General features: G+C 32.1%; 1 protein-coding gene across 2 annotated transcripts in view; it reads left to right on the forward strand.

Annotated features, from left to right (window-relative positions):
- Positions 1-2,430: 2,430 nt before the first annotated feature.
- Positions 2,431-26,328, forward strand: part of LOC124368259 (serine/threonine-protein phosphatase 6 regulatory subunit 3) — a 71,842-nt gene continuing 47,944 nt past the window's right edge. Inside the window, exons 1-5 of one of the 2 annotated variants that reach the window (XM_046825538.1) lie at positions 2,431-2,698; positions 11,904-11,994; positions 17,765-17,844; positions 22,431-22,697; positions 25,511-25,688. In XM_046825538.1, coding sequence (XP_046681494.1) covers positions 11,935-11,994; positions 17,765-17,844; positions 22,431-22,697; positions 25,511-25,688 — 585 coding nt within the window. In that variant the 5' untranslated portion in view covers positions 2,431-2,698; positions 11,904-11,934. Of the gene's footprint in view, positions 2,699-11,903; positions 11,995-17,764; positions 17,845-22,430; positions 22,707-25,510; positions 25,689-26,328 lie in introns of those variants that run through there. The other variant, XM_046825535.1, reaches the window with a different exon arrangement.

The following is a 26,328-nucleotide window of genomic DNA, read 5'->3' on the forward strand; positions in this document are numbered from 1 at the left end:
ATAATTGGTTTGATTTAATTGACACATTCAAATGTTATAAGCGCATCGATGTTGGGGAAGGCAGTCCAAGTAACACCCTAGTTTGCACTTTACACAAACAGTTTTTGCACGTCTTCTTTTTCCTTCGGGGTTATTTTTCCACTGCATACGCTGCAATTCTTTTCCTCAGCTCCAAAAGACCAAAACAATACTTATACCGGTGACGCAGTATAATTTTTACCGAAAGCCGATGTCATCGGCCCGCGGCACTCTTCGCGTAAAGTAGGCGGGCCGATGTCATCGGCTCGTGGCATTAAAAGGATTAATTCCCATACGTTAGAGTTCTAAAAAAAAAATAATTGGAATATATGAGGAATAATAAACCAGAAATAACCAAGTAATGTTCACAATTGAAACTAAATTAGCTCTGTGACTTTACATGATTAATTCATCCCGCTTTAACAAATCAAAACACAAAAATAAAATCAAACAAGTACTTAAATGATTTTCCCAGAGAAAAATGAACGTGTATGTGTTGCAACTCTCGCAACAGTCAACTTTTTAAAATCTCATTTAAGCCTCAGCGTCAGCTATGCCGGCTTCGAAGTGCACTGGTTTTTATTTTCCAAGTACAAAGTACATGATTGGACCTCCCCGGAATTTGAACCCGTGATCTCTCGGTTAGAGAGCCGAGACTGTAACCATTAGTCTACAGAGGAGGACAACAGTCAACTGAATACAAAGTGAACTGATGTTTTAAAAGGTGTTAATACTTTAAGCTGAAGTTTATCAAAGAGGCAGAAACATTTGTTTACATTTAAAATTTAGAAAATTATTGTAAAGTGTAATTATAATGTATATTGCATAGACGTTATTGCCTAAATTTAAATATTGATTGCACTAGTGATTAATAAAATATCTAATGCAATGAAAATACTATTAAACGATGTTATACAAGCCACCTCATAGTACAAAGCAGTGAATGTTTGCACATACGGTACCTAATCGAATTTGGTTAGATCGAAGGTAAATGAAAAGAGCCGAAAGAAGACGCTTTTTGATCGGAATTGGGTTTCGTTGATACATTTTCTTGATCGGAGCTCAAGACAAACTCCACAATAATACTGGAGATATCTTAGACAGAAAATTAATTTTAACAGACCGAATTTGATTCTTTATAAACAAATCAGTTTATTGAGATTCATCCATATACATTAATTGTAGTAAATAACTTATCAGCACCTAGTAAAAACCACGAAAGATAGAGGTAGGGAATATGTTACACGCCGTCATAATGCGCCCAAGAGGCTCACAAAGAATAACTATCTATTATCTCAGGAGTGTTTTGAATGTGATTGAAAAAGAATACGTGAATATAGTGTACTGTTTTTCAACAGGAAATTGTGTGCAAAGTCACGAGCAACTGCTAGTATATATATATATATATATAATATATATGCTTGTCTGTATGTCCTTTATAGACTTGAAAACTATTTGACCGATCATTATGTATATGTATTTTTCCATATAGAATTTTTATATGCTATGCCCATTGGTGTAACTCACCACCAGGCGGCGGGCGTTGCAAAATATAAAAGTTATCAAAACGCCTGCACATTATAAACTACAATTACGATACAGTTACTTATATTAAATAGTCTAACACGGTTTGAAAGCGCTGAGTTTTTATGTATATTTTTCTTTTAAATAAATTTCTGTTTGGACTTAAATTTGAGTGTTACACCACTTTATAATAAAGCACCTGTAATTGTACAATGGCTATAAACATACACTTTTTAACCGGTGTTCTTTATCGTGGTAACAAGGTAAGCCACAAGTGCTCATAACACGGGCAAAGCTTACGAAAAGCGTGCGAAGTCGCGGGAAACAGCTAATATATGTATGTTTTTCATACCTATTTTGCGTTTCTCAAGCAAAACATTAATTTATTTAATGGATTTTACCTCATTCGAAAATAGAAACAAACGTAATATTTCTAGACACAAAACTTAATGTTAAAATGTACTACAATAAATAAAATTCTACTATAATGCTCTCTTCCCAGCCACAGCAGAATAAAAAATAAAACAAGTTAAGTCAGACAGATTTCTTAGTAAGTGTTTACTTAATAGTATGAAGGACTTAGTTGATGGAAAAAGTTAATTTTTTATTTATATTGACAGTAAAGTGTATTTTGGAATGACTCATAATAAAGCATTGTCTATTTGATTAACATTTCTTTTACTCCACTTATAGCACTCTTTCGTTGTTGTAATCATTGATATTAATTTACTATTTTGATTTTTGAGACATGGACAATTGGTAACTATTTATAATGGTATTCCATATACCAATTAATTATATCCCAGTATTTTAGTGGCTTTATGCTGTTTTGAAAAAGCTTTTTCCTCTTTGTTATAATACAGACTACTTATTAGTACAGGCACTCGACAAAGGCAGTAGGCAGGTAGTGTAGTGTTATGGCTGTATTGTCAAAACCAAAAGTGAATTGAAACGCCATTGTAATAGAAGTGATGTGACGTTATATTATTATTTTATTTGTGTGTTCGTCTTTTATATTATGTTATTTTGTGCAGTTTCTATTGATTTGTTAAAGTTTTAGGATTTATCGTAGCATTGGTATACTTTTATATACAAGCAAAAGATAACCTCAGGTTGTAGGAGAAAACTTGCTGTAGGTGATGATAATTAATTGACGGTTTGTATTTTTTACTCTCTTAACTTAAATTTTGGTATTTGTACATCGGTTTATTTAAATGTGCTCTTTTACTTAGTTTGTGTAAATAGTTAGCCTATAATGTATTGCTGGATTAGCTGATAGACTTTTGCCTCTTAACCCTATATAACGATGTCAGATTTATCTTTTTGTTAAGAAAAATACATTTAATTTACTCAAGTAAACAGTACAAATATGAAATAGTTGTATCGCAATATAACTGTTTTCTTTTGTTCAATGTTTCAACCCAAATATTTTAATTCTATGATCACACAGCAAAGGTTTTTTACTTTTCTATCTGAGTTTGAAAAAAAGTATATGGTAGGCTAGAGGTTCATGAACAGTGCATCGTTATTTTAATAATACGGGTAGAGTACGATAAGCGGACCCGGTTTATATCGAAGAATGTAGTCATCGATACCTAATATTCGCATCTCAAATTCTAGACTATCAATCGATATAAAAGTATCTATAGTCCTCAATAACAATCATATGTTTTGAATTAAAATATGAATTTAATATCAAACAAATTATTATAACTAAAATTAGGAAAACTGAAAACGACCATATTTGCTCCTCTCACAGTTACAGTTGTTTCTTTCGCACAAATTTCACATAATGGGTTTTTCAGTACAAGTCCAACATGTTGAAGCCACGAAAAAAATGTCCTACCATCTTTCAAAGCAATGTTGTGTAGTTTTCTAAAACTGACTGCCATTTTTAATAATTAAAATTACTTATGTCAAATTGAAATATTACCCTACGTGTATTATTTGAAAGTGTTTACAGCTGTTGATATAGATTATTTAAGTTAATAGTTCACAATAACTAATCAGTATCGATTGATTATATCGATGGTTATGATTAAGTAATATTGTTTACCAATTTCGATATAAAAACCGGCTCCACTTATCGTACCCTACCCAATAATACTGCTTAATATATTTTATATCCTGAAAGTGATGCAGTTAAATATTTGGAATGATACTGTGGTTTTGAAAATTTGGTTGATAACAATTTATCAGATATAAATGTTGAACACAATGCATTTGGTATATAGCATTTAATTTTAATCTGTATGAACAAGAGATTATAGTTTATTGTAACAAAGCATGATACGTACCTGACTAAAGATATTTTCTGCAAAAAAAAAATAATCTTAAATATTTTTCAAATTTAAAAGAAATAACTCCAGTGTTATGAAGTTAGCATCAAACTTCAAATGTTTGACATTTTCACTGTTTTGTTAGGTACGAAATGTATTAAAAACTTAGGGAAGCTGTGAAACAGTTGGAGCTGTCAATCAACATTTCAATGTTATTAACGTATTGTGCTTGATCTCCTGAATAAAACTAAATAAGGTTTTAGGAGGTGCAAACCATAAATAGCCTAAAATTAAAAAAAATTAAATGGAAATATTATTTTGTGGTGATATATGTGTACTCTGCCTCTTGTTATCTATTATTTTCAGTGTTATCGGTGCCTGATATTTTATCTGTGGGTCATTCCATGTCAATTCAACCAGGTCATTTTCACCAAAAACACCTCTGATTTTTATGAAACTTGGTACGTTTGTTCTATATATAGAGATTAATAACACACACCAAATTTTAAAATTTTTATCTCACATACTTTTTTAGTTATGGCACTTTAAAGTTTGGTCGTTTCTCAGTTTCCGAGCATTGGATCTAGTGCCCAGTAAAACGTGTATTAGGATAGAAAAAAAAAATTCTCATTCACTTATTTGGCACCCAATCTTGGTGAAATTTTTAAGGTAGGTTATATAAGTATAAGGAAGTTAAAAAAAATATATAACATAACCCTAAGCTAAGCATAAAATATTATAAAAAAAATATTTTTTGAATACTTTTTTACAATTTAAAAAACGGGGAACATGGCTCAGCGTAAAATTAAATATCTCAAAAAGGGAATGAGATAATCAAGAAATTTTTTCCCCCCTAAATTATCTATATGAAATGGGCTTTAATTTAATAAAATAAAAGTTTTGTGTATTTTCTTCCTTCTATTTATTGATACCATTGAAAGTGACATTATATTACTTACGAGCAATGTGAAGTTCGCCTGGTTTCAATAAATGGGTATAGCTTGTTAAACAAGGATAAATTACATTTTTATGTTGGAAATCATAATTCACCCTTTCACTGTACTTATTTTAAGGCTTTGAAAGTTAATGAACCATTAGCTTTTCAATTAATTTTATGCACTCTGGTGAGAATTGATATGTTCTTCCAGTCGAGGTGTGTGGAGGCTCAACCACTGCAAGGATGTGTGGAATCGGCACATCACATATATCATCTCGTTTTGGCCAGTAAAATGAGGGGGATGGTCTGCTGGATGAAGAAATTTTACTGTAGCGTCTCCATCTTCCTTGGCAACATTTGTTATTATCCCAAAGAACCAAAGATTGTCGTATTTACAAGCAATGTAGCGTGAGGGGTACAAATTCTTCTTCTCTTACATTTAAGGCCAAACCTCTCCTTAAATTGTACGTTAGGCTAGGATGTTCATCAGTACTAATTCGCCTTGCTTCTAATGTTCCTGAAGAGTCCAAGGGTCTAAAGTTGTGAAAACTTCTGGTACCTGGAAGAGTATTAAGGTTTTCAAAACGTGTTTCAAGCTGTCGGCGAACATTCATCTGCTGATTCTTTTGAAATGAAATGGAAATTTATTTTGGATATGTTTGATTTACAAAACTCGTAAAAGGTAGCTGCTGTTAGTATTTGATCTTGAAGAGGCCTTTGAAAGACTTGCTTTTCTCGCCAACCTTTTAACAGTTCCCCCAATTACCGTCACATTCAGTTTTGCCGTGGCTTGTAGCAAAGAAAGACCATTGGCCTTTAATTTTGAAGTCTTTTTCATGAAGTGAAAGGTTCATGAAGTTGTATTTGTTCTTGTACTGTCCGGTGCAACCGTCACTGTAATAGTGAACATCCGTGACATTGGGATAATTTTCCTTGACATACTCTAACAGGGTTTCTTGTATTTTATAAACCATACAAACCATCATGATTTAAGTCATCGGAGATTACACAATGTGATGAGACTATTTTTTCCTCGTCAACACACATGTTAATAATTACTGGATGAACAGTACAGGAGTCTGAGGTCCAATGATAACCCTGCACCTCATCTTGAATCACAAATGAAGAAATTCTCACTAAAGTCCATTGATATAATGGCTTCGTTTGGCGCACAGTTATCCTTTAAGCTTTTAAAATAGCTGGACTGGCTTTTTGCAATATAAGAATGAGGGATCAGTTTTTCTATTTTTGTTGCCAACTCGTCAACAAATTCATCAATAGTTGAAGTTTGTGTTATCATCTGTGTCCTGTCTGTAGCTACCCACTGTTTTGAATTCTATTCTATCATCTTCTTCATAGTTTTCAAACTTTGCTTGTAAGAATGTTGTCAGATTGTCTTTTGAGGGACATGTTTCACATCGCTTAACATGCAGTTTTGAGTTGGATTTTCACATAAAGAAGATTTTGTAGATCTTTGTGACTCTCTTCCAGTTGTGCTGCATGTATTAAGAGCAACACATTTTGATGAATAGTACACACACAAACAGAGTGTGTTCCACTAGCACCAGCCAGCAGAACACACCATTTGGGACGAAGAGTACAAAACTTGGAGAACCCTATTTTTTATGTCAGGATGTTCCCTTTTGGAAGTTTGCAAATATTTCATTGAGGTTACTTAAAATTAATCTTTTCTTCTCATATTTTTTCTTTCCAGGCTTACTACATCTTTCATACCTGGCAAAACTCTTGATTGCTCGTCGCTTTGATAAAAAATTTGTGACCAACTCCACAACTTCAGGACTGAGTTTCTTTCCTCTTCTTGGTTCAGGTTCAGCCAAAAGTCCTTTTTCTTTGTACAATTTTTGTGCCTGTCTAGCAGAATAATCAGACACTTCAAAGGCATCTTTGATTTTTGTTCTCGACCCAATTCAGTGATGCTGGAATCGTTAATAGTTGTATTTTCTTTTTTGATGAAAGTTTATTTACTTCACTTTTTATATTCTCAACAAGCAGGTCCATTTCATCTGCTTTTTGTTCAGCTGTTTTTTGCAATTTAGGTATTTTTGGTGGCAACTGAACATCTAAAACTATTTCAATTTTCTTTTTTACATTTTGATGCAGTTTTTCTAATTTATTTTGTGCATAACCAATTTTGGAGTTCTTTCATTCAACGCATGTAATTTAAGAGGTGAACAACCAATATCCGTTAAAGAGGAATTTAGAGAATCAATAGCCTCTTCTTTTTGTAACTGAGTTTCAGTTTCAGTCGGCAGTGTAAAAAAGATCATCATCATGTGATTCTTCTTCACAGTCATTTGGAGTAGAGAATATATTTTTAGAGCAATTGGTGCACAACTTTTCCCTGGTTTTACCTTTAAACCTTTTGTGATACAGGCCTGACTTTGCTGAATACTCACAACTCTTAAGCCATTTTTAATGGGTTTCTTATGTTTTTAAAAGGATCACAACAGACTTTTTGGAGGAATTCGTACTTGGTCAAAAAATAAAACTCTTATGATGCAAACAAATGTTAATTATTTCCTTATCATCTAATTCACTTCTTATTTTAATCAAGTTGAGATTTTCTTCAGACAAATCACTAACATTTTCTAGCCCTTTTTTTGTAACATAAGTTAATTTGTGGCATTCTGTCAGTTTTAATAGCCCTATACTACACTTATTGTCCATTTCTAATTGATTTAAAAGCAGGTTAAAATTTCTCTTCTTTACAAATGCATCATAAAACAACGAAAATTTCAAAAATTAATTTTAAAAATTTGATCTATACAAGTATATGGAATATCATTAATCTTTGTATTAATATTAGGTTTTTTAAAGATTGGCACCTTAGTTAAAACTCAATTCAACACTCAGACCACACACTACTAACACAATATCATAAATCCAAAGAAAGGTAAACACCACTTTATAACACCACAGCTTATAACACTGTTACCTCTTGGGACATAGTAAACAGACTGGCTCATAACTGTCAGATACACTGCCTAGAAAAAAGCAGCCTGTCATGACATGAAAACCTCGTGTTGCAACTTGCCCAGATTAGGAGGTAGAATATCTGCCTGTTTATTTCTGTAGTCTAATCTATTTAAACATGAATGTTGACATTGAACTTAGGTACAGTACTGTGTTAAACTAAGCTTCTATATAAATATTATAATAATTATAATGTTTATATAGAACATTATAATTATTAAATGTTAAATTAAAATTATTAAAAATTTTATTTAATTTTCATTAACAATCTGTAGCCATTGAGACTGGTACAACCTCGCTTTGATTGTAATTAATATATTGTAACTTGCAATGGCCTTAGTTAATAGAAGGAAGAAAATACACAAAACTTTTATTTTATTAAATTAAAGCCCACTTCATATAGATAATTTAGGGGGGAAAAAATTCTTGATTATCTCATTCCCTTTTTGAGATATTTAATTTTACGCTGAGCCATGTTCCCGTTTTTTAAATTGTAAAAAGTTCAAAAAATATTTTTTTTATAATATTTTATGCTTAGCTTAGGGTTATGTTATATATTTTTTTAACTTCCTTATACTTATATAACTACCTTGAAAATTTCACCAAGATTGGGTGCCAAATAAGTGAATGAGAATTTTTTTTTCTATCCTAATACACGTTTTACTGGGCACTATCCAATGCTCGGAAAAACTGAGAAGAAACGACCAAACTTTAAAGTGCCATAACTAAAAAAGTATGTGAGATAAAAATTTAAAATTTGGTGGTGTTATTAATCTCTATATATAGAACAAATGTACCAAAGTTTCATAAAAATCTGAGGTGTTTGGTGAAAAAATTTATTTTTTTCTGGTTGAATTGATGTGGAATGACCCCTGTGTGTTCTGTGGTCATGTGTATTCTGTGGTCAGAACAGCTTAGTGCAGCACCAACAACCGTCCCCATGCAGTACCCTTCAATCTCTTCCAGATAATCATGGCGTACATTACTCTACCGCGGCATGTTATCTCTAATACCGACAATTAGTTTTGAAAGTTATTTATGTGGGTTGTGTGAGGAGTTAAAATATTAGAAAACTAACATTTATTTTTAATTGGTCATCATGTTATTTCAGAGCAAGGACAGGAATTCACGTTATTTTTAAATTGAGAAAAGACATTTTTTATGTGATCAGAAGTTACCAGGTGGTTTGTAATTAGATTTGTAAGTGGATACAAAATTAGGAGTTATGGTTATGTTAGTTTTGCTTATTTATTATTAACCTTGTGTTTGTTTTTTTACACTTTATTCGTTTATAGAAAGTTTGGTAAAAATATCTTTGTATTATTTTCAAATTAAGTTTTATCAGCACCGATAATGAGATTCATGTTAACCCTGGAACTGGCAAACGCCCGATATTGGGTGTTTTAGTCACATCCTAGATGGCAGCGCCCGATATCGGGCGTTTTAATATGTCTTTTATTTCCCAATATTACGTACTTAAAACACGATCAAAGAGTATCGGTATTGATACCAATCGAAAGAAGAAGGTTCAATTTATGTAAATAATACACTAATAAATAATTTTATTGTTTCGTTACACGCCCATACGTTTTATAATCTCTGAACTGTTGGCTTACGTTCTCCCGCGTACCGCACTGGTTGCGTGTGCAGCGATGAGTCAACTGGTTCATTCGGCTATTGTTATTTCATCAGCTACATGGTGTTCTGTCTGTTTTTATTTGTTTGAGTTCGTTGTAATGATGGTTGTGAATATAATACAATAATAGTAAGTTTTTTGTGCGTGTTTACGTAATAGATCGTAATTTCCACGATCGTTCAAGTGACATTCGAGAACTAGTTGTACATGAAATAAGCAACGATGAGGATTCCGATTTAGACATTCAATCAGAACATAATTAAAAAAATATATAATAAAAAATTAAAAAATAGAAAATTAATATGAACTAATAGTTACAAGATTGTATAAATCCAAGTGAGCTTTGAATTTCTTACTTTTGTTGGTAAGTAGCACTTTCGAATGTCAGTGTATGATTATTGTATCGTTTACTACATGTAAAAATAAATACCTTATATACTACGTGTTGTTTTATTTTTACTCAGAATTAAATGCTCTTTCTTTTTTATATTTTGGATTTTGCATATCACTAACAATTTTACAAATCAAAAAATTTGAACTAACTTTTCTTTTTTCTAAAAAAAATGTTTTTCATGAAGAGGTAGAGTAAGGATATTTTTTTGTTTTAATTATATTATGTGAAAAATGTTCCTTGAACAATGCTGAATAAAAAAATATATAATATGATATAGGTACTTTATAGTAAACATGTAATAATAAAATAAATATAAGGCAATGTATGAAGTACTAAAAACATTCCGCCACTGAGAGAAATATGACCGCCAGTTCCAGGGTTAATAAACCTATTGCAATCATTCTTCTGAATAAAACAATATAAGATTTTAAGTGATGAAAAGGCTGCTTTATAAGCAGCCACTACACAAATTGAATCACTAATATTTCAGATTAAATTACCGAATAAACCAAAATATCAAACCCAATGACGTTATAGATATTTTATATTATGTAATAGTTCAGCTAATTTTTATATCTAAAATAATAATTTAAGGATCAATTAAAAGTCTGTGTCTGTGTGAATACAAAAAGCAACTTTTAAAACTTTCTTATTATTTTAACAGACACGTATCTATTAGCTTGTGACACAAATAACCAAGATCATAGCCATTGTAGTTTATGTCATTACTTAAATACCACACATATGATTTTACATTGTTTGAATTAATTCCAAACAATATTGTTATAATACATTAAAACAGCTACCATTGAATTTGATTTTAAATAACTATATTAAGAATGGTTTTGTATTCAATAGTTTGGCTATTTCTAATCAATAATATGGTTTACTAATTTGATTGTCGTGGTGGCCGCTTATCATTCTGCAGCCGATGAAAATGACAGTGGTTATCTATAATTAGGATGATAAGTATTTTTCATTTCCATATTGGTATAAAATAAAACTTAAAGAGACAGTAACCTTTTTGTGTTCTGCACAAAATAAAGTAGTCTATATTTTTATTGTTCTTTAGATAACGCAAAGAAAAGTGTACAGAAGACGGCCATTGGGGTAGTTTTGTGCAGTTAATGAGCAATTAATTTCTTTTGTATTTTATTATGATCAGGTAGATGTTAGAAAGTAAGCAACATGAAAATTAACTGTCTGAAAGCCATTGTTAGCATTGCCAAGTGATAAGAAGGTTCAGAGTCCAAGTGTTGTCACTGGTTTGTCGGAAACTGTCAAATCAGTCTTGTGTGATATGGAAAGTCTAATATATACTATATATTGATAAAAGTATAAATTTATCTTTACCTTATTTAATTCATCCATGTAGTAGGCCTACCCATTGAGATTTGAGTGCCAGATTGGTCTGAGCTTGAATTTAGGTACTAACTTAAAGGATAATTACATTTTGTGTCAGTATTTTGGGATGGCTGCGAAGGCTGCACTTATGGTCAGGGGCATTTAAATTCAATTCTTTCTCATATCAAATCACTCAGGTTAATCTGATCTTGGTAAAATATGATCACGAATTCCTCTGGTCATCAATACGGCTTTGATGGTGCTCTTGGTGCACCCCTTACTGCTAGCAGAAACACAAAAACATCCCTCAAGCTAGGTTCTAAAAATTAAGCTCAGATAACGTGATTGGCTCAATTTCTCTTCAGATTGGACAAGATAAGAAGTGGCACGGCATGTGGATAATGAATCTTTTTATCACTCTTCAAGTTCAACAATGGCTTTCCAACCCTTAATTTTCAATCATTGCCTGATCCAAGCAGATGCTGCACTAAAAGGAAGGTGAACGGGAGCTGAACTCTACATTCACATTGCCTGATCTTCATACTAAAATATGAAAGACATGTGAATTTTACCCGGTCTTTGCTCGGAATTTCCCGTTGGAGTACATCTATTGGTTAAGATGATACAATTTTCACCATAAATCAAAGTTACAATTTTAGTATAAATAGACAGTTTTTTACATAATGAAAATCTGAAAACAAGCAGTCTTAAAAGAGTCGACAATGCAAAGTAACCATACACCATAACTGTTTGAAATAAATATTTGATGTTTTACAGATTAAATAAACCAAAGAAAAAGCAAAGAAAAATGTTTTGGAATTATAATCAATCCTCCTCACCTCAAATAGACAATGTCTTCTGTAAAGAGGTAAGTTCTGATTTGTATAAATAATGAGAATTTAAGTGATTTTGAATGCAGGATACTGAAATCAAGAGTTCTACTTAAGATGCTTTTCTTATTCTAAAATGCATTTGTAAGAATAATTTATTTTTATATTGATTAAAAAGGCAGTTCCGTTAATGATGGTTATTTTTGTTACTGTTACTTTTTCTTTATTTTAAATGTTTTTGACATAAAAATTGCATATTATTTAGTTTACATGGAACCAATATTTTGTATAGTATTTTTAATGTTAATAGTTAAAGTGGTGTCTTGTAAAAAAAATCATTCTTTACGTATAAACTATATTTTGTGGCGTTTTCCTTAGCAAGAAACTATTAAAAATTATAATAACAGAATATCTGGCCATAAGAATAAAACTTTGAACCTCTGACTGTGATAAATTACATTACCTCTAAGTTACTTATCTCTATTCCTAAGTTTCACCCCAGTTCCTGATTGCATGATTACCTATAGTTTTTATTAAAAAAAAAAAAAATATTTCTCTGTTTACAGTCCAGCATAACATTTATTTCTATTTATACTTAGCTAAATTCTAATTAACATGGCTTATAATTTTAAAACATTAATTAGAATTTCTGAAGTACTTACTAAATAAGACAATAAATCTTTTAGCTGATACTTTAATGTTTCTGAGAAAATATTCTAAGGCTAAGTATCAAAAACTAATTTTAGTGCAATTAATTTTCAATTGTTGAATAAACTCCAATTTTAAATTCATAGCTCTTTAAGATAACTTCTGTAAAGACAGAAAAAAGTAGAAATTACTTATTGAGGAATTACATGAGTTTAAGTTATGAATTTAGGCAATTTTGTTATGATACCCAAATAAAAATGAGTGAAGATAAAAATGTAAAATTTGTACACTGTTTATTAGTTTTTTCTTCAAGAAGGAAATTTTTCTTTTATTCATTTATGACTAAAAATTGTTTTTGAATCTTAAATTAAATTAAGCTATTACTGATTCCAGCCATCTTTCATATACATACTATACAAAACTATTCTTATCTTCAACTGTTTTTCTTTGCTCTTAATAATAAGATTCCCCAAAATTTGCTTTAATTTCTACCAGTCGTTGAATGATCAGAAACATTTTCCTCCGTTCTCCTGTCTCCAGAAATGGTATTTTAAAGGGCTGAGACAAAAATTGTCTTTAAAAATTCAACAAAAAGTTATTCAACAAAAAATGCAATTGCGACATGTTAACTTGGATCACTAGGACTTATTAAAGAGCAGTTTACCTAACAATTTTCACAAAAACATAAATAATTTTAAGTTTCAAGGAGAAATAACTTAGTTAAATTACTGTAGATTATTTTGTAACAAAGATTTCTGAAATATTGTAGGCACTAGTTATTATAAAGTTGAACTGTAGGGGAGACCGGGCACTATTGGACTGGGGCACTATTGGACAATGCCTTTTATAGCTAGAGGGAAATTTTTGTCTCCCTTCAATTTCCCATTTTGGTATTGCCTGAGAACGGTCACATTTCACTGTGGAAAGTTTGGTTATTGTGGCACATCTTCTTAGAAATTGAGTTCATATTTTTATGTTTTTTACCCAAAATGAAGTGATTTTGCATATTCACAAAACTTATCTCTTTCACAGTAAGTATTAATCCTGAAACAATTGTGTCTATTATTTTGAAATTGTTAGTTTAACTGACTATGCAATGAATTCATTCATTTTGAGGGTTATGTCACTTCCTTTCTGTAATCTTCAATTTTTATATCTTAACCTACCTCGGGGCAGTTTTGGACAAAAGTATGGGGCACAATTGGACAAAACATTATTTTATGTTTTGTCATTGCTACATACTGTTTTTTTTTGTTTTTCCAGGTTAAAGATGGTTAGGAAAGTATATAAAGAAAACAGACAGGGCTAATATTTCTGAAGAATCTATAGTAGCGGCATTAAATGACTATAGAAATGGTAACTACCGATCCATTAGAGAAGCTGCCGAAGCCCATGGGCTTAAAAAGTCGACCCCTACATTTCAGACTCAACAAAGTAAAGCAAAAGGAAGTCAACAATGAGAATAGTCTTATAGCTAATGAGCCTAACAATGGTAATGGAGTTGATGAGCTTAACAATGAGGATCATGTCAATGAGCCTGTGGGCAATGAAAATGTAACTTTATTTCAAGAGGTTGAAGATGAGCACCAGCCAGTAAAAGAGGTTACTATAGAAGATATGGCCCCTGTTTATAACACTAAATACTCTCAAAGACAAGTATTTACACCTGAACAAGAACAAAAAATTGCAGACTATTGCATTGAAAGGTCCAGAATGAACTATGGCCTAACTTACATGATGGCCAGGAATTAGCCTTCAAATATGCCTTGGCTTTGAATCTCGATCAACGCATACCTGCTAAATGGCGTACTACAGGCTTATCAGGAGAGAAGAATGGCTAAACCATTTTATGAAGAGACATCAAGGACTTTCACTTCGCCAAGCAGAAAAGACTAGTCTGTCCAGGAACACTAGCTTTAATAAACACAAGGTGGGAACGTATTTTGACAACCTAGAAGCTTTGTTCGCAAAAGTAGAAGTTCCTCCGTCAAGAATTTTAAATTTAGACGAGAGTGGAATAAGTACTGTGCTGGAGGCGCCAAATAAGTGATTGCAGCAAGGGGAACAAAACAGGTGGGCCAAGTCGTATCAGGAGAGAGGGGGGAGCAAATAACTTTCTGTGCCGTCATATGCGCCGATGGACTTACTTGCCACCAATTTTACATTTTCCCCAGAAAACGCCCAAACTTTGCCTACATGATTGGGGCACCTGAAGGAAGCAAAGCTCTTTAATTCTGATTCTGGTTGGATGACATCAGCTCTCTTTTTAGAGACGCTTAAACATATCCAAAAGGCCACAAAATGTTCTAAAGAAAACCCCGTGGTTTTAACCCTGGATAATCATGAGTCCCACATTGGCTTGGATGTGGTGATGTACAGCAGAGATCATGGCATACATATGATCACAAGCCATCCACACACAACGCACAAAAGTCAGCCGCTGGAATGTAGCAGTTTTTAGTCCGTTTAAAAGGCGCTTACGTTCTGAATTCAATCTCTGGCTATCTCAACATCCTGGTCATACGATTACAATTCGAGAAAATTGCTCAGCTTACTGCTAAACCATTTGTTGAATCTTTCACTGCATCTAACATCAATAAGTGGATTTCGTAAAGCTGGAATCTATCCACTCAGACCGCAGTGTGTTCACTGACAATGATTTCAAGGGTGCCAGTGTGACTGACCGTGTTATGTCATCGCAAGTAGAAGAAACCAACAACCATAATCCAGTGCCTGGTACGTCATGTGACTTTCCGTTGATGGAAAATAGCCAAAGCTCTGACGACCCACAAGGCTCACAATCATCAAACAAGCCAACTATTGGACCCGAATGTACCTGGCCCATCAACGCCACAACCAGTAAATGTTTAAAAGACCTACTACATTGACGCTTACTCCAGAGGATGTCATGCCTTAACCCCAAATACGTTCCTAAGGGAAAGGAAAGGCGAGGCCCGAAAAAAAGGTCGTTCGCGAATTCTGACTGATACTCCAGAGAAAGATGCTCTTGTAGCAGAGTTAAAAGAAAAAGAACATAAGAAAATGTTGGTGGAAAAAAGAAAACAAGAGAGGGCAGTAAAAAAGGAAAGTAAGAAGAAAAAAACTGAGGGGGGGGCCTGTAGAAAGCTGTATCAAGATGACTCATCTAGCAACGAAGATGAGATACAAAATAAAACTAGACGATGGAGGCCTTAGTCCTGAAGACTTTTCTGAGGATGAAGAAGAAACTGTTTGATTACCTTCCTGATAAAAAACTATGCCACAAATGACTTCATACTGACAAAGTTTGCTTCTAAGAAGGCCATCTACCACTTTATTGGCCAAATAGAGGAGCATGTGACTGATGGTTTCAGTGTGAAATTTCTCAAAAAGAACCAAAACTCTTACAAGTTTTACTTCCAGAAAATGTTGAAGTCAGCTTTGTCGAAACCAAAGACATCTGAGTTCAAGCTGCGACAACCAGATATAATTGGTGGGACATCCAGAGCAGCAAACTGCTTTGTTTTCAAGGAAAATTTGACTACTTTTAATTTCAAATAGTTTTTTACGTGTGTCTTCTGTTTTTTTCAGTTATAAAGTTTGTATATATGTTATACTTAAATATAGATGATGTTTGAAACCTATAAATGAGTTATTTTTATGTCCAATTAAACCAATTTTTAGCACTGTCCAATTGTGCCCCAATAAAAAATCATTTTGTCCAAAACTGCCCCGACGGGGCAAATTTGGACAAAATGTAGAGGTTTATATAAAAAAAAATAATCCACATAAAAAGGGTGCTCAAAATTATCTAGAAAATTTGTTGTGGGGTTTCTAGAAGACCAACTAAACACAAGGCAAAAAACTAAAAAATTTTTAACTAACAGTTTTCATAATTAGAAAAATGCATAAAGTGAAACATGAAATTACGTCCAATAGTGCCCCGGTCTCCCCTACTTATCAGAACTTATTTACAGATTCTCAATTAAATTACAAATTTTTATAAAATATTACAGGAACTACAGTGCCAACCTGCATTTTCTGTACAATTTGATTTATTTAAATACAATTTAAAATGATTATGAATTACTTTTAGTGAGGGTTTTCATGAATGTGTCAAAGGTTTTAATGAGGGTTATTAGTACTGTTGTTAAGTAATGCATTATCATTGTAAGATAAAGTGTATAGTGCTTACAAATATTATTAAAACCAATGCTTAGATAAAACTATTCTTGTATATAACATTGTGCACCATATTAGATATTTATAAAAAGTCCTGTATATTAAATAGTTATACATGTATTACACAATTATACTAAAATCATATTCATGTTATACTCGTTATTTTCAATATACAAGGGTTATCCCGACAGTAACTACAGTTTATGCATAGCATGAGCAAGTTTTGGAGGTAGTACTGCCATCTTGACGTCATTGTGTACATTGGTTCAATATGCTTCTATGCAAAGTGCAGCATCACACGTTCTTGCTTTGCCCAGTTATAACTTTGAAACGTGATTGCTGTAATAGAAAATCCTGCCAAGTGTGAAGTATATGGTGTAATAAGAATTCTTTGGGTGAAAAATCACTGAGGAGGCGATATTCATTATGAATTGTGTGCAGTTTATGGCCCAAAAATTGTGAGTAAAAGTTGTGTCCATCAATGGGTGCAATTTTTTTAATAGAAGAACAAACATTCACTATGAAGAAAGGAGGTGCAGTAGACCTTCTCTTGTTAGTGATGACCGACTGTACAAAGTGAATAATAAGTTTGTGGGAACTGTTGCTTCATAATTTTGGAATTTTCCGATAAGTTTGCAATATATTTCAAAGAATGTTTAAAAGTTATGACAAGTGTTTGAGCCTGTTGGTGATGGTGTAAACAAAATAGAGAAAAGTTAATAGTCTTTAGATGTATGTAACACAATTATTGTATTTTCCTTGTGGTACTATTAATTTCAAAATGGAGATTACTTTCTGGATAACCTTTCTAATTATATTTTTTTATTAATTGATATGTACCTGAAAATAAATACTACTAATAATTATAATCATTCATACTTTTCTAGCAATTTATCAAATTAGTCATTGGATCAAGGGCATGTTAAAAGTGCTTATGGTACTTTGTGACTGAAGTAATATCTCAGGTTTTATTTGATAACTATGTCAATGATGTTTTAGGACCTCACATTACAAGAACTATTGGACCAAGAAAATATACTTCAAGAGCTTAAATCCCAAAATAAAAAATTGATAGATTTGTAAGTAAAAAATATATTTTCTTCTGAATAAAAATAGTTTTAAAATTGTATTTCTAATATTCTATCTTGGTTTTTGTTTTTATAATTTTTTGTAGTCTTTGAATGTTCAAAACTCTATTTATACAGAAGTATTTTACCTGGCCTTATCTGTAATTATATTTCTGGAATTGGGAGAGAGAAATATCTTAACAATCTCAATCTTAATGTTTTATGTTAGGTCTTTTTCTGTAATGATTGTTTCTAGCTGAAATTTCTAAAGATATATTTCAGCCTTTCTACAAAATTTGGAGTACAATGAAACTTGGATAATTCAAACATCAAGGGATGGGTCAGACAATTTTAATTATCCTCAAATTCAAATTACACAGGTGTCTTAAGGAGACTTAACCTGTTGGATCCCGTAGCCGCACAGTTGCGACTGAGGCAAGTGTGCAGTCGTGGCCCGTTGCCGTACTGTTGCGGCCGCGCGCAGAGCGTTTTATTTTTGCGTTTTCTTCAACTCAATTAGCTAAATTAAATGACGTTCAATATACCGGGTTACTCGGGAGAACACTGGCTTTCTCGTGAGGTATATTTTGTTTCGTGCTACGATACTTGGCAGCCTGTTTTTACTCTAAACGTCGAGGCGTTTCAGCCGGTTGCTGTTGTTTGTACACAATAATTATGGCTTCGCGTAAGCATGAGTTGTTTGATCAAGATATTAATGAATTATTGGGCAGTGAGTTTAGTGAACTATCTGAAAGTGACGACGAAAGTGATGTGGATATCTTCAGTCGTGTAAGAAGTGGTGATTTTATTTTTAGTGAACTAGTTCGTGATGCAGACTTCAACCACGATTTAGGTTATCTCGATGAACCAGTACCAGGACCATCAGGTGATACTGTTTATTCTAATAATCGTCCAAATAAGCCTACTTTGGATAGTGTTGACTTGGTAATAAACGAGGTAGTTCAAAATTATAATCCCAGAAATGACTTTACTGGTAATGAAGGAACTGAATGTAGGCCTAACCCCAAAACCCGGGCCAGCAGATGCCCCTGTGCTGCCATAACCCGGGACTCAACAGGTTAAACGGCCCATTTGTCTCTATGTTAAAATAAGACACTTTAGATACATTTTTCACAAAAACTAATAATAAACATGTAAAATTTGTATATAGTTTTATATATTTTTTGAAAAGGCTACTGATCTATTTTTACTATCAAGATTGATAATTTTGTAATTAAAAAATAAAATGTTATAAAAATTCCCGGTTTTTTACTTTTGTTTTCTTTATAATTACATATTTACTTCATAAAATTGCTTAGAAATAGATCAGTGTGGTTCAGTGTACCTGTTGAATCTACAGTAAAAAATTTCAGCTCGATATCCTTAGCACTTTTTAATAAAAAGGTACTTTAGTATGTAAAAGTGAGATTTTCGGAAAATCACATAAAATCTTTTTATTTATACAAAAATAGGACAAAATCACCCTGGAACATATTGGTCACCATACTCCACTGTCTCTCCAGGAAGCTGTCTCCTTTTCTTCACTTGGATTTCTTTGATCATTGATTCAGCCTACAAACAAGTTTTTAGGTATTCTGCTCTACACAACACTGTCGAAGGACTATTTTAAATTTTGTGTCTTTCCTTGTAAAAATTTTCTGAGCAAGTCAGGATTTGAGAGACCTCGATAAAATAGGCTTGATAGCAATCACTATTGGTTCAGGGATAGAGTGTTTGTGATTGTAAGTCTTATTTTCAACTTCAGTTTTTATAAATTTGCACCAGGTATCAGGGAGCGCAGGACACAATTGATGACATGGGTTGTTGTCTGTTGCCAATCGATGAAAATAAGAATCCCACACTGCCTTCTTCATAAAAGTTGTTGGTGTTATCTCTAATTGCCTTGCCATAATTCATTAATGATTTTTTAAGTGAGCCTACAACTGCTCATTTTATCGATTTACCATCGGATAGAGGCATGTTGACCATTTTTGATTCAGATTCCATATTTGTGTGCCTATTTTCATTACATGTCCCCCATACTGTAACTTTTTAAATTTATGTACCGTCATCTGGACTACCTTCCTTTACCCGAAACAGTTATGGATGATGCCACCTGCTACACTGCCCGTGAAACAATTGTGTTGCTCCGCGAACGGTTCCAACATCGCGTTACTTCTTAGAATTCCGACCATCAATTGCCACCAAGGTTGTGTTACGTGACGCCATGTGACTCATCTTTGGGGTTTTCTGAAGTCATTGGTGTATGCCATTAAACCACGAAACATCAGTGACTTGAAGGAGGAAATTCAACGGGTTGTCGGCAAAATGGAAGTAGAAATTTATTGCGCAGTCATTGAGAATTTCATGGACAGAGGTGTTGCATGCCAACTCAGTAGAAATCAGGCATCATTTTTCAAATGTGAATTCGGAAGGTTATATGAACGTGTTAATGTATTTATTTTTTATTAGAATAAATCTGAATTTTATATATTACAACCAGCGCTCTTTTTTAATCATCCTTTATCTATAGATTATTACTACAATTTTTATAATAGCCATCCTAAATGGTAATTATGATTATTTAGTTACATAACAGAAATTCATTACATGTGTACTGTATATCACAATATACATTATAACAACAGTGTTATCTTCTTTTGTATAATAGATGACTGCAAATTAACTTACAATCGTTATTGAGTCTGGTTTTATTTTATTTATATTTTCTTGGTGTACAACGCAAATATAGGTTAACTGTGTTTATAATAAATATAAAAGGGTTAATGAATTTTCTCTCTTTTTAATTAGTTTGGAATATACATGCAAACAATGAAATCTTGCTTAGTGCTGTTAGGACCCAATCTAAATTTTAGGATTGTATCATGTAATTAAATAATGTTTGTGTATGAGGAACATTTAACCCTTTGAACCCCAGGCGACGAAATATCGTCGCCGAGAAGATATGCGAAGATCCCCGCGGCGACGATGTATCGTCGCCAATGAAGTTGCGAGAATCCCCGGGCGACGTAATATCGTCGCCATGGTATATGCGTTTAATACATATTTATTTGAAATCGTAAAATACTTATTTTATGAGTATTAATACATATTTATATGTATTTTATTAAAATACTAATTTTTTTTATTTATTTATTTACTAATTTATTTATTTAGGTAATATCAGTGATTTTTGTGTTGTACGCCTAGAGGTTTTTACAAGTCACATACTTTTATATAAAAATTCAAAAAAAGTTTATTTTTAGAGATATCAATATAATTTTTTTTGTACATACACAAAACTAAATTTAGAAAAATAAAATGTGGGTGCCCATAGTAAAAATATTTCTTATTTTTTAATTTAAAAAATCTTAAAATCAATTTTTTTGCCTAAAAATCTATATACATATATTTTAAAATTATTTTAATGCTGTTAAACATTTTTTTATACTTCAGACTAATCTTTTTCTGTGTATACAATTTCATTCTGGACATTTTGGTGTGTAATACAAGACAATAGCATAAAAAATAGCAAAAGTATTAATTTTTTACAAACAGTATGCAAAACAGCTGTTTTTTGCTCCGGGGATTCTCGGTAGTTCTTAGGTCAAATGATTTTGGTACGTTTTTTTCCACCATCAATATTTTGGTCTGGGGTTCAAAGGGTTAAGAAAACACCAGTAATGCATGAAGTTATTTAGTGTCTTACTTAAAAGCCAAAGATAGTTTATGAAAACAGTTGGACATTAAAAACAATGCCAAGTTGGAATATTGCCAACATTTCTAGAGAAACTTTCAATATTGTAATTTTAGAGATATCATTTTGGTGAAATTGAATTCTCAGTTCCCATCCAGTTACCTGGATAATGTTCCTCTCTTGGGTACATTTAATTTTGCGTTAAAACGGTATCATTTACATGTTTATTGTAAAAGAAGTATTTATTAAATTTCTAGAAAACTGATTAATTTTGTTTTTTTTTTATTGAAAGAAGTTATTGGTTGGTGGAAATGAATCAATCATTTTAATTGTAATTTATAGTTTTTATTTATAGTATTTATTAAAAGAGATAAACTAGTCTTGTACATATTAAGCCACTAGATGTGAGCAAACAGGTTGTGTTTACTAACTATAAATACAACAAATACTTCAGTTTCTAAGGTTTGTTATGCAACAACACCAGGTTAAAATGGCTCTGACACAATGTAGAGGTAGTGCACATGTCCAGGTGTAAGACCAATAGTCCAGGTGTAGCATTGTATAAGCGCACAATATAGTTTTTCAATTTATGTGCCATATGCTTGTTATAATTTCTGTGACACTGATTAATAGCTGTATACAAAAATATATTTAACTTTAGACAGTGCGGAATATGCAATACTTTCTTCTTTTTATCTTCATGCAATCTATTATTCTTTACAATATTAATCTAATTATTATTAGTTTCTGTTGTACTTTTTTCAGTTCATCTCCTGTAGCATGTAACCTACACCAACATTCTTTAGGCATTAGCCATATCTGGAGAGGACGTTTATAACTGATAGTACTGGACTTTGAGTCAATAATGCTTGGATACTAACTGGTTGTATCACTGTCACAGCCTGATAAAGCCCGAGGTGCTGTCTGAGTTGGTGACCCTGATCACAACGGAGCCTGTCGAAGACATACCTCAGAGCGAGCGTTACAAACATCCAAATATTGCCTGCGAGCTACTCACCACCGACATTCCCTCCCTCACCGAAAATTTAGCCCGAGATCCCACTTTGCTGTCCAAACTCTACTCGTTCTTGGAGTCGGAGCCACCCCTCAACCCTCTTCTCGCTTCATTCTTTAGCCGTACCATGGGAGTACTCGTCGTCCGCAGGAGACCGAACAGGTGTTTACTCTTTTTTTGTTAATGTTCGTGGAACTATATTGCATTTTAGTGATATTTAATATTGTACTATATTATTCTTATAATTCAAATGTATTATATAGGTGTTTGTAATTATTTCTTTCGTACTAGTTTGTTAAGTATTGCTATATTCTCTTCTGACAGCTGATGTAATGGTCTAACATTGGGTGGTAGGTATACATGTTGATAATTTACTGTAAAAGTTTTTGTTGCATCACAGCACTATAAATAAGTTATTTCAAGTGAAAGCGTATAGTGTTGCTAAATAATCAAGTTTTGTATGAACATTGTTTACATTTTTTCAACATTTCCAACATGGTTGTAGTGAATATTTTCTTGAAGTAATTATAAAAATAAACAAAGAAAACGTTACGATGAGAAGATTATTCTTTTACAAGTACTTGATGAAATTATCTATTATACGTCTTTTGTTAACGTTTTGTAAGGTGGTGGCAGCAATTAGCGTTTTATTTCAGGCCTGCATTAAAATGTTCTATTTGTTTTTTATATCCCTGAAATGTCTATTTTATATGAATTTTATTTATATTTTTATGGTCTCATACATAGTATAACTATAAAGAATCTAAAAAATAAGGTATATAACTGAACTTTGCTCAAATATAAAATAACTTGAAAAACAGGAATAATATTGTTTTGTTTAGAAAAATTTTGGTTTTGTACAAAAACAAATACATCATATTATAATATTCTATAAACTTAATAAAATGACGAACAAAATATACAAATTAGCGAATCATTATTTTACAATAACATTTTTTAACTCTTGTATTTTAACCCTTTCAGTGCCAAGGGCCGATCTAATCGGCCCGATGGTATTGACGAAAATTGCCAAGGGCCAACTAGATCGGCCTTTCCAATATTGGTCATCCTGTTGCTAAATATTGACGTATGATATCGTAAAACGTATCAAATTAAAGCCCAAGAAATGTACGACATAATTCACGTAGTGATAGTTTGTATAGTATACAATATTTTTGTGTAGCTGATATCTAGAAGGCTGTAGCGCGAACCGCCTGTTGTCACGCTGCAGTCGTTTTGTTTACGTTCAGTTGATTCTGCTAGCTGTCTAGTGTGGCTGTGTTGCCATTTTGATTAGTGTTTTAAAAGTTTCCTACTTTTATTACTTCAGTTCAATTTCATTATTGAATAAGGTATAGTTTGCCAAATGAGTAAAAGAGATCGCCCTTAAGCGAAAATAGGTAAGATTCCGTTATATGCCCCCAACGCTTAAAATTTTTTCAATGAACTTAGAACGTTATAAAACGATGTAGTTGAGTAATAGAACTAACACTATGCCTCCAACGCTAATTTTTCATTTACGTATGATTATAATGAATTACAATTGGTTACTAGCTAATCATGTGATGTGCACGGCCTGCCGTAATCGGGATTCTCGAGAAAGATAAGATAACAGCGACAACAATACCTGGAAATGCTTGTTGATGATGGAATGTTAGTTCTGTTACTCAACTACATCGTTTTATAACGTTCTAAGTTAATTGAAAAAGGTTTAAGCGTTGGGGGCATATAACGGAATCTGACTGCGAAAATAAATAAATTTATTCTTAGCCTATATGATAAAAACACTAAATCAGTTATTTCATCTGAAGGATTTAGTATAATAGGCCTAATGAAATAAGTCCAAAGTAATTAATTTAAGTCTGTTCATAATAAATAAATAACAGTTGTATAATCTACCTTGATTTAATTTCATAAAACTAGTAAAATATATTTTATATGAACAAGAGTAAGCGTGCATGTTGGTGCAGGTTTTCAGCATTTGCTGCAATATATATAAAAAAATCAAAACTCAGTTATTATAAATGTATTATTATGAAACTTGGTAAATTTATTCCAAATAACATGGGGAACATAAAATTAGCACATAACACTAATAAAACAAAAATAAATAAATACTTTTTGTATCTTGAACAAAACAAATGGGTTTTTGTTTTGTTTTTGTATTTTTGTTTACACATATATAAATATATTTTTTTAATTTATGGTCAAAATATATATACCAATTTGTAGCCTGTATCTTGCCCTAAATAATACAGCAAAAAGTGTCGCATTATGTTAATTTTTAAGGAAGATGTTAATTTTTTAGTAAAATACTGTAGTAACATAAAAATAGTGCTTGGCACTGAGTGGAATGGCCTGTTACAAATGATTGCATGGCGGCAAATGATGAAATGGCTGCATAACCTCCACCTCTTCACGTGGCACTAAAGGGTTAATGTGAAATTTCGCTTTCAGTCGCATCTGCATTACATTTTATTTTGCTGTATAAAAATTATGATACATGAAATTTCATTACTTTTTTATTTGACATTATAAAAGAATTTTAGAAATAACATTAGTTACACAGAATATTGGCAAAAACTTAACATTTTGTAAATATTAATTTCTTATATTATAATTCTTACTATAAAACATTGTTTGCTAATGATCTTTTATTTTTTGTTACAATATTGATGTAATATTTGTGATATTCTTTACATTATTAATGAAAAAATTCAAACTGTGAAGTTTGTTTTTATAAACTAGCTTTTTTTTCCAAACGCTTGAATATGGCCCAAAACTTTACGCATGTGACTTTGGGAAATGTCCATGGCACTCTGAGCATTAACATTATATGCAGTAAGATGATTTTAAATGGTTAATTTTACAAATTGGTGATAACAGTAATAAGTGTTGGTATACATCTCAATCCCTGATACTGTAAGACAAGACAATTATGAAGAAAATAATGTACAAACATCTTTTTTCCAGAATTGGTATTCCTACCAGTTTACATGTCTGCAAGTCGTAGAGTTCCTCAAGTCCAAACAAACTAGTATTTCACTGCTTCTGAAGCACCTCGGTACCTCAGCAATCATGGACCTGGCCCTGAAACTAGTCACTCAAATTGAAGGCTCAGACATGAAGCAGAATATTCTTAATGTAAGTAAAGATTTTAATGGGTTTTGTTATGTTTCATTTCTTGTGGAAGTTGGAACTGGGTATTGCAATAAAAGGTTCAGATCTAGATGAGCATAATGCAAGTAAGGTAAATATTTTAGTGGATTTTGCTGTATTAGATATTTGAGGGAAATAAAGTTAATTAATTTCATGTTTTTCTTTGTTTAAATTTGAATTACTTCAAACAATAACAGGATTATGAACACTTGTCATTGTTATTTGTTACATCAACAGGAACACACCATTTAGCCAACTGATATATGCCCTCTTTTTTTAGGTGTATAAACCTAAAAGACAAGGTTAATACACACAAAAAGTAAACAATTCAAACACACGGTGTGCTAAACACAGTAAAGTTAAGATTGTCTTAAAAAATGTGTATATGGATTATATAACTGAGCACCAACAGGTATGCTACAAACTTGTAAATGTTCATTGCACTTGTTCGTATGTAGTAGGTCTGGTGTGAAGGAGTGCAGCAATTAGAGATATCAGGAGTAGTACAAATGAATAATAATGACATAACACAGATAATACTGCTAAAATAGTTCATCACTTCTTGAAATGACAATAAATCGGTTTCAATTATTATGATGGACAAGAATTAGGTTCATTAGTAAAA

The sequence above is a fragment of the Homalodisca vitripennis genome, chromosome 1 (assembly GCF_021130785.1).
Source record: "Homalodisca vitripennis isolate AUS2020 chromosome 1, UT_GWSS_2.1, whole genome shotgun sequence".
Taxonomy (NCBI): domain Eukaryota; kingdom Metazoa; phylum Arthropoda; class Insecta; order Hemiptera; family Cicadellidae; genus Homalodisca; species Homalodisca vitripennis.